This window comes from Eutrigla gurnardus (assembly GCF_963514095.1).
Source record: "Eutrigla gurnardus genome assembly, chromosome: 7".
Lineage (NCBI taxonomy): Eukaryota > Metazoa > Chordata > Actinopteri > Perciformes > Triglidae > Eutrigla > Eutrigla gurnardus.
The window spans coordinates 21,820,194-21,832,954 of record NC_139921.1 but is presented as its reverse complement, the minus strand read 5'-3'; the positions used below and the strand labels follow the sequence as shown (position 1 = coordinate 21,832,954).

Genomic DNA, 12,761 nt, shown 5'->3' with positions numbered 1-12,761 from the left:
CGTAAGGAGATTATTCAAATCCCACCGCCCGCCGCAGTACACTCCCTTTGACGCTAATTGGCAGCGTCAGATCCACTTCCCTCCTGATGCCTCACAGTCCACTTTGACAATTTTCAAAATCCGATGCAAATCCTATCGCGGGCTCGCGCAAGACGGTCCTCCACATTATTGACTGTCACTCACAATTAGGGGAATGAGGCAAAGGGGGTTAGTGTTCACCGGCAACCTGAGGCGAGTGCAGTCAGCTCCCAAAGCACACCCGCAGAATCTGATCAGTGAGTATAATTTCCTAGCAAATATCCCAGGGGTGAGCCACTTAGGCTACAGTACCTTAACAGGAAAGAGGAGCTGTTTAACAGCCATTCAACTGATAGTCTTCCTATTCAGACCTGGTTGGGCTATTGTGTTTTCCTTTGTAAATGTGACTCCGAGGGGAATGTGATTAAAGGGGCAGCATCAATCTCAGAGACGTGGACAAGGTCCTGCAGTTTGAGACTCCTGTTGTTAACTCTCACTTTAGTAAAATGATAGGTCACTTTTTTTTTCCATCTGGCAACTCACATGCGTAATTGTCTGTTATTAGTACAAATGTACTTCTGTGTACAAATGTGGAACAACTGGCTACAGAAACCCATGCTCGTTCCATCCCCTGCTATTATCTTAATGCAACGGAATTGTTTAAAAGCTCCTTTTAGGAAACAACTGTCAGAAAAAAATGCAGAAATAACTTTTATTTATTTCTAAAAGCATGCCATTACTTGGCTTTTGTTGTAATGAGCAAATTTGTTTTGATATTTTGCAACAACAACAAAAAAACAAAAAAACACTGGACGTCTGAGAGCATCTTTTGTTTTCAGTGAATTGATTGATGCATTGTAACAGTGGAATGTCTCATCTCTTAATTGGATTATGCAAATGGTGTCCAAACAAATGACAGCAGCATTTGCATTAGATCTCTGATAAACGAGAAAAAAAATACTGCTGCACTCACAAATCATATCCTACAAGTAATACACGTTATTTTGAACATCTTATGATGTCAATTAGGTACGGAAATATATGAAACTGTAAAAACAAAAGCATGCATAATCCTCTTGTCTTTCCAGCTTGCGGCGTTTACCTAAACTAACAGCGAATCAACGCACAATACACCGAGAGGCCCGCAGCTTTGACATCATAAAGGTTAACTAATTCTTTAAATCAAGTCGGATCTCAATCTGTCAGCTTGCCAGGCCGAGACGACAGTCAGTCAGCCTGCCATTCCCGAGAGCTGGAGCTGAGAGACATGACAAGCCAGGCAGGCAGACGGATGAATAGATGGATGGAGTCTGAAGGTCCAGCATTCTTCACATGCCAATCCCCAATGCAGATCCTCTCTACCTTCACTAGCGGCATCATTACAACGTGGAAACCTCCTGTAATCACATCCTGCAGGGCCAGTTTGCCGTGTTACCGCTGCCATGTTCTGGCGGCAGCCATGTGCTTCCTCTCAAACCACTGGACACTCGTCAACAGAATAAACTGGTCCCGATAGAGCGGGACATGAGTTTATAGCCCTATTTGAATACAGAACATCCAAATGGTTCGCATTACTACACGTTGGCAGATTAAAAAAAGAAGAAAGCAAACAGTTAACCGCAAATATTCATCAAAGGCGTCTCAATTTTTGTTCCTCCATTAAGTCAAGAGCTCAGCACAAAAACACCTCCGCTGCACAAAACTGATTAGATTGTCTGGACATAATTAAGATCACAAATCCATCATTTAATAATTTCAAGTTCACCCCCCCCTCCCTCCACACACACACACTTGCCACCCCCTTATATAGCTGGATCCTTCTTTTAATTAGTCATCCCTTTCCACAGACGGCGAATGTGAAGGGCTCCAGGTTATTTGGTCTCAGAGAGCAGCTTTTCCTGTCTCAGTTGTTGCCAGAGCCCCGTCGCCATGGTGTCACACGGCAACAGTCACCAAGGAAAAATCGTCATTAAGATGGAGTCGACGTACTGGCGAGAGGAGGGGTGGCACCGCATGCCCGCTCACAGCGAGGAGTTAATTGTATCAATATGTAAAAATCTTGCGCTTGTACTGAAGAGTTGTTAATACATTTTTGATCAAATTAAGTCATCGTAGCGTGGAAGAGGAGACGGCACGCTGGGAGGCGACACGGGGGTCGCGCCAAGCGTCGCGCGCTCCTCTGAGCAAGCAAACGCCTCTCATTGTTTTCTCAAATTGCTTTGGATATGAATGATCATTAGAGGTACGAGAGATCGGGCTGTTTTCCAAGAGGCAACGGCACATGCCTACAGCTGACTCCAATTTCATGTCTCAATGAGACTCCATTGAGGAAATCAAACACTGCTGGCACGTTCAAAAGCAAACCCGATTCCGTAGGTTACATCTCAGGAATCCAAACCTCCGAGCTTCGGTGACACACTGGTGAGATATGCCGTCGGCCCCTAAATGAACGGCTAATCCACACATGTTCGCACTCATAGGCGGATTTGGCTGCAGGATCAAGGACAGTGTGGAGGAGATGGACACTATCCTTGTTGACAGTACCTTGACAACTGTAATCCCGTATAATACACACTGGGTAAACAAAACACCAAGCCAACCGTGCAACCGCGGCCCACGCTTCCTCCGCTCTGCCTTTGAATTCCGCCATTCTTCCTGCGTTTGAAACAATATGAAAGAAGTTGTATTCACAGCTTTACAAACAAGTGCAAAAGAATGGAGACACGCTGCCCACTAGAACAGGGATAGATACATGTATACATAAGAGTAGTAATGAGAACAAAACTATCACGGATGACAAAAGGAAACCGCATACATCTGCAGGCATGCAGTTACACATAAACAGAGACTAACGGAGTACTGCATTATCGGAGACGCTTTAATTGCTTTCGAAGAGTCAAGCACAACAAAGCATTAGAAGAATCATCAGCGAGATTCATCACTCATCCAAGCAATCCTCTGTATTCATCCACTGACCTGTTACTCATCTTCATAAAGTTGTACTTGGAATTGCTTCGCTAACGATGATGCAAAAAAAACAACAACAAAAAAACATTGTTTCTGGTTCAGACCATCAGACAAGGATGAAGGGAATCAGTGGATTCAGTTTCACTATCATTTCCAATTAGTAGCCAAACAAGTTATGTGAAGAGCAGGGGTGAAATGATAGAAAATGAAGGGAATAGAAAATAATAAAAGAATGTAAATAACTGGTTGGCCAGCCGAGCATATTATTTGACAAGTAATGCTGAAATGATTAGAAGAGTTTGGTTTAAACTGTGAAGACTCCCCATCGCCACTAACACCGTCTCTCCCCTATTGTGGACCTTGGAGTCTTACCCTGAGGGCCTGACTGTAGGGCCCGATGTTGGCCGGGGCCCAGTGGGACAGGCTCTGGACATGCAAGGCTTCCCTCTGGCGAAAGCATCCTTCCTCCAGGGGCAGAGTCCAGTCATGGAGCAGGCAGTCCACCTGTAGGAGCTGACCGGCGGGCAGCGGAGCTTGAACACACACCCTCCAAGGAGAAGAGAGGAAAGATGGAACCAACGCTACGATAATAACATGAATTGAGAGGAATACTTTTACAGAGAATGCTTTCGAGTAAAGAGAGAGTGGGGAAGTTATTTATGTGTGTTTGCACTATTACCTGGCTGGAGGGTTTGTACCAAAGTGTGTCTTATAGATGGTGTTGAGTGGAATAAAGTCTTCCATGGACCTCACATACAAGTGGACCAGGACGATGTCCTTCATCTTCCAGCCTCTGCTGTCCAGCTCACCTGGACACAGGCAACACATGGAACTGTAAATCACTGGAGTGGAGCACATCAATGTAAATGATAGTAATCCAACCTACCACTAACGTCCTCCCATCTTGGCTAAGCTAACATATATGTGTGGTAGGGGCATATAACTGTGTACTCCAAATAAAACCAGAATATACGGTGCAAATTTTCCATGATTACACAGGCAAAGTGCTAAGATGGAGAAGAAAAAGTACTGCATTTGGCCCCGGTACATTATAATTGGTCACTAATTGTAAGCAACTGGTTCTTTGAGACTCATACTTTTGGTTTATCTCTACACAGTAAAGTGATTCTAGTTCTATTCCTTTAGACATCTCGTTTTGAGGAAGATATGAGTCGTGTATACTCCCACTGCAACAGGCAACCTCGCCAGCGAGCAAATATTCATGGAGTCTAAGTCAGTGTACAGGCATTTGCTTGTGTCAAAGTGTCAGGCTTACAGCTGTGCTATACCTACCACACAGTCAGTCTGTTCAAACAGTCATTTGAAGGCGACCGCCACAGTTAAGAGGGCGGATGGTTTCAATGGTTTTTCTTTTCCCGACACTGAAATCCATTGAAAGTGCATTAACGCGGTAATGATATTTGTCCCCTCCCATAAAGAGCAGTCTAACGCAGGCTTTTGGATGCAAACACAGGCAACAAGGGCTCAAAGCAACGCCTTTCACCCTACAATCATTTGAAAGAGCTTCAAGTTTGTTTTTCCTTTGCCAACACCAGCGTCTCAGACTACTTCGCCCTCATACAAAGAGGTTGTTCATTAAATATTAACTTGTTTAATATTGTCTCTGCACTGTGAAGGCTGTTCAGCCGAGCACCAGGATAAACATTAAATATGCTTTTCATCTTTCGCTGCTCTTTCTCCATCAAAAAGAGAGAGAGAGAGAGTAAAAGACTCAGATACACTGTAAAAGCGTGCACTTTTAAACTTCTGCAGGGCAAAACGAAAACCCACCCAACAGGACTGTGTGTGTGTGTGTGTGTGTGTGTGTGTGTGTGTGTGTGTGTGTGTGTGTGTGTGTGTGTGTGTGTGTGTTTTAAAAAAAGGCTTGTTTCTGGTTAATTTGAAGTGCTTGTCCTCGTTTGGTGGCCAACTCCCGATCCAAATCTCGTGATGGACGGAGTCTCTGACACACACACAGTTTTGCCTGCTGGGTTGACAAGAACTTTTGAATGACTTCTCAAGCTCGGCCACGCCTCCTCATGTTCGAGAAACAAAGAGACCCAAGGGACAGAGGCGTTACCGCCATATGTTTCTCTCACATTTCTCTCAACATTTTTGTAGGGTTAAAGAAGAGAGCGCAGGACTGTAGCATCCGCTTCACTGCGCTGCTTAAATCACCCCTGGACAAACGAATTCTGTATCATCTCCCCTTGATCATATCAAAGCCGCAATCTTTATTTGATCGAAGAAAACATGACTTATTAAAGGTTGGTTTACTAAGTCGTGAGTGTCGTTCTGCGTGCCTTTCGCTTCAGGGATTTAAGGGAAGCACAAAGAAATGTCTACCCTTCTGTTTGTCCCCAAGTGTAGAGATATTTAAAAGGATGTCCACAGCTCTGGTACATCATGTTCTTTAAAAGTGTTCACTCAATACTTTGTCTCCCCTCACACATTCCTCTTACTTTGCAGCTGTATAAAAGCGGCTGATGTCTGGCCCTGGATCCCGGGATCTTTGCTCCGAAGGCCGTCGATGCCGGAGATCCACTGATAGCCCCTGGAGCTCCTCCGTGAGCAGGATGGATGGAGATCTGCAGGAAGAGATAGAGAAAGGTTGGCCGATTTGGATTCCCACACCATTTGTAGTGCAGTCGGCACTACAAATGGTTCGTCCAAGCCATATAATGCTCTTTAGGCACTCTGAGAACATACAAAATAAGTATGCAACGTGTGAGAGGTAAGTCGTGCAGCGGTGGTTCACGTCAAAGGAGAAATTTATTCAGATATTGTCAAAAACACACTGCCGAAATGACAGCTCTTGTCAAACAGTCACTCAAAAAAAACACTAGCATCATGATGCTGGCCGCATGACACAGATTCAGGGAGCACACAAACATCATCTGACACACGCACACACACACACACACACATAAACACACACTCAAGCATGCGTGTCAGCATGCGCACGTTTCACCACAAATGAATCTCACCGTGGCCCTGCTGACAACTAAGGTCACGATTTGATGTAAATTCTTGCTGGTTGTCTTCAGCTTGATCAGCATATTCCACCTCCTCAGTCATCTTGTCAATGGCGCTCTGGCAAGGACAACTACCATGGGGCAAAGCTCTCGCCACCACATCCTGCAATAAAGCACCACAGGGAATACATCAGGCCAAACGCCCACCAAAGAGTGCTGAGCCTTTTTTTTTTGCAAAGACAGACAAAACGCTGTATAATTAGCCAACCTTTTCAAATACCCCGCCGAGCCGGCTTGTGTGTGTGTGTATGTGTGTGTGTCAGTCTTTTGTGACAAGGGCTCCAGACACACATAACTTCAAGGTGAATGAATATGAAACAACATGCTAACATATTCGCGGTTCGGAGCGATGTGGTGTGGTGTTTTCTGATACTGTAGATTCAATCATGCCGGCTGCCAGTCAAAGCTCATGACTGGATGGGTGAGACATGCTTTGGATTTCAACCGGTCTTTTCCGTTCTGTTTACTTATACTTTCCCCCCGCTACTTCTTTAAATAACAAATCATTACCATTCTTCTCCCAGGCATACATATTACCTGCCAAACCCTGCTGGGGCGTCACGCATTTGAATACGTGTTTCATATTTCCTCAACACCCTCCTCGCCCCTGCCCAACACTCGTTCACCCCCTCCCTCGTCTGCTGTCAGCTGCATTAGGCCATATGATAATCAAATTAATTATACTTCAGCCCCTCTCTCCTGGCCAGCATGAAAAATAGCTTGACTAGCATTAACGCAGGGCAAATGATGGTGGTCCATCCCCACCCCCTGAGCCCGGTGCGGTTTCCTCTAGTGCTGGTGTCACCGCCGATCTGTCACCCTGACGAGAAGAGCTTCAGAAGGCTGAACCGGGGCAGGTTCTCCCCTGGTTGCCGCCCCCCCTTCGCGGGCCCTGGATCTCCCTGCTCTTCCCCCAGCAACCTAGGGGGGGCTAAAAGGGTTGTGGGAGCGTGCGAGCGTGTGTGTGTGTGTGTGTGTGTGATGGGGGTGGGAGCTGTGGCGGGGGGAGTGAAAAAATATATAGCTGTAGGGAGTGAAGCTGCAGGGTCACGGCGGTTGTAGGATGGGGGTATGTTTTCTGTCCATAACAGTCCCAGCCCCCACTCAACATGCAGATACACACACACACACAAACACGGATACACGCTCTCTTGCACACAAACAAACACAAAATCAAACGTACACATCGTTGCGTGACGTGCAAAGAAACACACGTGCAAATTGCATGCTTCGCCCCGGAGACACGCCGCGCTACAGGCGAGCAGCATCCATCAGTGTAACCCTTACAGTCTTACCTCGTTGCAAAAATTACAACAGCATGCAAGCACCACTTCCTGTCGCCAGGAACACTCGTCAACTGGTAGGTGTCTTATTGAACCTGACAATTTCATCCAGGGAGATTAAAACTACACATAACCGAGGTCAATCCACCCCGTCGCAGAATCGTTGAGATTATAAAAGATTATAAAAGTCGTCTGTTCTTGCAGGGGGAAGTCAAATGTTTCAAAGTGTCACCCTTCTCGTCCGCGAAGCCCCATTCAGCTCCTTCTAATACACCAAAAGCCAATTCCTACTGGCTCCCCGCAACCCCCGCCTGCGTTCGCTTAGCCAGCTACCTGAATGCAAAGCGCCTTAATGTGAGCGGACATGTTTATTAAGCTGGGCCTAGTTTCAGGCTGCAGTGAATATTGCAGACGTCAAAGTAGGCCATGTGGGGCTAGAGGAGAGAAAGCGAAGGGATGAAGGGAGACACCGAGAGCAAAGAGTGTGCGAGAGAGAGAGAGAGAGAGAGAGAGAGGCCCTCTGGAGGGAGAGTTGAACCCTGCCCTACAGTGCTGGGTTTTCTCTTCTGCTCGACAAAAGTTATCAGACACCAAAAGGTTTTGTTCTCGTATTTGTTTTGCCCTCGGAGTAGTTTTGAAGTAATCAACCCCAAGGTGACTCCAACTTTTGTTGTGAAATTACTGATTCAGCATTGAGCGGCATTGATCGTATTTGCAAACGCAAGTCATACTCGTGGATTCCTTCAGAAGTTTGACTCACGGCGTCTTTGTTCTCGGCGCGTATCTCGGTGAAGCGCAGGTAGCCAACTGGAGCGAAGGCATCTGCCGAGTGGATCACTGTCTCCGCAGCATCACTGCACAAAAAAACACCATGTACGGTTAAGTTGGCAAAACATCAATTTCCAAACTTAAAGCAGCGACAAAAAAAAAGTATAAGCAAGTAAACAAATGATTGCAAATGTGTATATCTGTACTCACACGATCATCTTCTTTTTGAAGAGGGGGCAATCGAGCGTAAAGGTTTCATATTCACCTCCTTCTCCACAAATATGAACTCCATACTTCTGGGAGAGCTAATCAGTGAAAGCAAACACCTCATTAAAATACTTTGAAACACAGTATTTACTGTCACTTTCCACCCAATTTCCATTATTTCACCTAAAATTTTCATTTATAGTCTAGATATATACGATACATGTTAATTGAAAAAAAAAAGTCCTACACTAACAAGAGTATTTGAAGTGTATTACTTTTGACACAAGTTCAAAACAAAGAGAAATGAGCATTGTGATAATAAAACAGCAGAATATGATTGATGTAACTATATTTTCTCACAATGAGCACAAAAAGTAGAACACTGAGAATACAATTATTCTAAAAACTAAAATTAAAAGTGAAAGTTCAATATATTTCACTATAGTATGAAATACCTCAAGTTGTTTTAAGACTTTGAACATCAGCTAACCGAATGGAAATACATGGAAGCACATCAGTGAAGAGTGTAAACTGGGTGGCAGAGTATCTACCAGTCTGTGACCTGTTTCAGATAGGGTTCCATGTCAGCCAGAGGTTTCCCTAAGTGCTTCTCTGGATCCAGGCCTGGCACCCACGTGAGAGAGGCACACGGGAGACATACCAACATAAACACGCAGCAAGACACACAGAGACAGAAATACACGCACAAACACAATTTCACACAGACGCACGTATGGAGAGAGCGAGAGGTCTGATCAGCAACGGGGAACAGTGATTGAAGATGACAGCCAGGGAGGTTTACGGGCAGTCGCACAAACACACACGTAAACCTGCACCCTGGATCTATTTGTTTGACTTTGCAAGTAGTGTACACAGATCTCTCTGGGTAAGGGCAACAGTTTTCAATTGCTGGCCGCAGACCCCCCCCCACCATGCCCCCCTCCCCTCCTCATCTAGTTCCCTTTGAGAATATAAACTCTGGAAAAAGATCTTGTTTATTTGCCTTTTTCCCCCCTCCCCTCCCCCCCGAAATGGTGTATGGAAGTGACTCACAGGCATGGGAGAGAAGAGAAGATGGGGGGGAGCTTTGCATGAATACCCAGTGGTGCCACACTCCTAAAATACAAGCTCATTCCCCAGACGAAAAAAAAAAACAAGGAAACCAACCGACGAACCAAGTGGACATTGAGGGAAAAAAGAAAACAGAAAAACAGCCATTGCCATGCCCTCCTGCCCTCGTAATAAGATATCAAGATTACATAAAGATTAGCAGGTCGATCAGTCCTATCAAGGGATTACATACATATTAGCAGGGAGGAAAAGGGTGCGCTTAAACAGTGAAAACTTTACTCGGCTTCTTGAGCATCGAAGAGTCACAAGCCTTCGCGACACCGACTCAGCATTTCATCTTTCAGACGCCTGATCCTGATGGCACCACACTGAACTCCATCTCACCCTGGGAACAACTCCTTGTGCAGCCTGTGTTCTCCTACTGCACATTCATCACTGTTCCCGACGGGAAAAAAACAAAAGCCCCGAGTACCAGGTGCTTTCTACAAAGAGTAGAACAGGACATGAGCGTAAAAAATATTAAATATGAGGAAATTCCAAACCATACAGCTCCCACTATGTCTAAAAATACAAGGGTAAAAGTACTGGGACCAAACGATTACCTCTTAATGGCCTTTATTCTCCAAAATGTTCCTTTTTCTGTTGCTTCCACTTAATTGGTCAAGTTACTGATTGCGTCTGTGAAGTGACCTGCTGTAGAAACAGCAATTCCATCGCAATAAAAGAGTTGCCTCTAATGATTTCTCCCAACATCCAATGTGGCTCCTCTATTCCGAGGCATCACGTGGTCCGGCACATCAGCACGCTCATGTGTTTAATTAAAATGAACCAAGTTAATCGTAATGTGAGAATCTCTCCACTCTCATGGCCTGACAACCTCAAAGGTTAATGTGTCATCCGTGGGGGCCCCATGGGGAGCAACGGATGGGAGACAAGAGGGAAGGGTGAGGGGACGTGAGGGGAGGACGCCGCATCCCATCCCGGGTTCATCTCAATCCCAGCTGTGTCTCTCCTCTGGGCCGCTGTGGTCCAGCAAGGCCACAGAGGAGGGAGGGAGGGGAGGGAGGGAGGGTGGAAAGGGTGTGGAGGGAGAGAATGAGTAGGCCCTTATTCTCCTCCCAGGGGAGCCACGCTCTTAATTAGTGTGAGAATATCTAATCTCAACATCGTCTCATCTTAACCCTGCCACAAAGGTAATAAGGCAGGAGGAGAAAAAAAAATCATTAAAATTCAATCCCATTTAAATATCCTCTTTAATTAGTCATGTCTTTTAACAAATTTTAATAATTGGCTCCAAATTGCAGAGGGGATGCCACATTTTTTAATATGTTCATTAACTTCCCAACTCCTAAATAATATATGATACGAGATTTGATATTTACAAGGAGGGGACGGTGGAAAAAAAAAAAAAAATCCAGCAAGACAGGAGCGAGTGATGATCCAAAGACGGGCATTAATGTGGAGGCATTTCTCCCAAGACCACTTAGCACTTGTGTGAGTGTTTTCTTAATTGATGTTCCTCACTGACTTAAGGTTACCGAAAGCGTTTGGATATGAGGAGAGTTGGAATGAGCTCGCACCATCCATGCTTCCAGAACGTCTCCGAGTAGCCACTGGTGTGTGAGCCTTCGGCGATCCAACACCACTCATTTACATGATCTTCACATCTCTGTCTCCTCTGAACCTGTTTTACAACTTGACCTAAACCCAATTACCTAACCTCATTATGCCACATTAAACCCAAATAAGCCCACTAGAAGCTGCCATTAGTCTGCCACCAGAGACAGTAAGACTGCACTTTGGAGGGAGCGGAGCTTCCCTAAGAGAGACCGAGAGGATTGGCTCTCCTTTAAAAAGGCTTTTTACCTCGTATTATCCTATAAAACTCCAATTAAATTCAGTGAACTTTAAAACCAGGGAGCCCGGTAATGAGGGAGAGCATTTTTCAAAAACCTTGTTGGCATTTAGGGCCTCGGAATTAGCCAGGAATAAAAAGTTTACAAGTAAACTAAGGGGCCATTTAGGCATTCAAGCTACTTTTTAGATTACAGATACAAAAAGAAACTGTACGAGCTGATGGTAAAAACTTCATCCAGAGCATTATAAAGGCACAATGCTAGTTAATCCTGTAGCGGAGAGTGTACAATAACTAGTGGTATCTGGAAAAACCCTTTGATAGTGCTTAGAAATTCACTTTTTTGAAGTCAATTCTTGGACCAAAGGCAAAGCTTTCAGATAAAAAAAAAATAAAACATTCTTCTTCTGAACTCAACAGAAAACGCTGCTCTCACTTCAACCCTTATACAAGTCAATGGCAATTATTTCCAGAGCACACTCTCCCACTAATTCTTTTCAACGATCATGATTGGCCTTTTCCCACCTTGAACGGGTTGATTCATGGAGACCCACAGCAGTGAGTTGCCTATTTAATTGAAACTGCTTGTGATTTTTTGCTTACTGAGCCTAATGCTAAATTAAAAGCTGGGGAGATTCGAGATACTGTCTGAGCTGAGCTGAGCGTGGGGTTGTCTGAAGATCTGGTGTGCCAGCTGACAGCTCGCCTTTAATCCCTGCCTTCAGAGAGAAAAGGCAAAGAAAATTGGATTCATGATGTGTAACATTTTAGCCTTTAAATGGATGAAATAAGCATCTCCTCCCTAGCAGGTGAGCTGCATCAGCTTTTAAACAACGCTCTCAAAAGATCCCCGCTCAAAACAATAGCGGTTCACTATCGCCTAATCTCCGCGGAAAAAGAGAGATAGAAATACAGAACGGAGAGGAAGAAAGGAGGGGAGGGAGGCGGCGCCGTACAAAGGATGATAAGATTAAGGTTATATGTGAAATTTGGCAGGCTCTTATCTGAAATTCAGCGTCTGTGAGCGGAATAATAGGCAGCATGAATTGTGTAGCAATCGTATCAAAACGCGATTCCTTTCAGTGGAACAAATCAAAAAGGGAGAAACTGGGAGTACTTACAACCGTACAGAACTTAACCTGGACATCATTAACCTATGCAAATGAATACAAAAACGAATAAAAAATAAAAATTTTCAGATTAAGGAATTCACTTGAAGTTCTTAACAACTGCATTCCATCATACTTAAACTATTTAAGAGTGTTTGTCCCCGATTAACCAGGTGTCCAGGTGCTTAAAGCTGGGGTAGGCAACCTTGGAGAAACTAGCAAGACTAGGCAAGCTTCCCTGCAGGCGTCCCTCATAAGACGAGTCCACTAGAGTGTATGGTAGGTGGGTACATAGACAGGCAGGTCGGCCATCCAATCAATTAAAGCAGATTTTACTTTACCAGAAAATTACATCTTGCCTTTTTGCAGGAGCTGCTAATAAACTGATCTGTTCATCAAGCTCCAGTCTTGGAAGGTTTCTTTAAAAACCTTATAGCCACATCCTTGA

At 44.8% G+C, this 12,761-nt stretch overlaps 1 protein-coding gene across 2 annotated transcripts in view; it reads right to left on the bottom strand.

Moving 5' to 3' along the window:
- dph6 (diphthamine biosynthesis 6) overlaps positions 1-12,761 on the bottom strand; it is a 54,464-nt gene that overhangs the window by 22,962 nt on the left and 18,741 nt on the right. For both annotated transcript variants that reach the window (XR_014597358.1, XM_084012716.1), the window contains exons 6-12: positions 8,841-8,902; positions 8,282-8,376; positions 8,064-8,157; positions 5,973-6,123; positions 5,448-5,573; positions 3,665-3,794; positions 3,358-3,532 (exon numbers count right to left, since the gene is read on the bottom strand). Coding sequence is in view for 1 of the 2 variants with exons in the window: in XM_084012716.1 (XP_083868842.1) it covers positions 3,358-3,532; positions 3,665-3,794; positions 5,448-5,573; positions 5,973-6,123; positions 8,064-8,157; positions 8,282-8,376; positions 8,841-8,902 (833 nt within the window). In the remaining variant the exon portion in view is untranslated. The remainder of the gene's footprint in view (positions 1-3,357; positions 3,533-3,664; positions 3,795-5,447; positions 5,574-5,972; positions 6,124-8,063; positions 8,158-8,281; positions 8,377-8,840; positions 8,903-12,761) is intronic.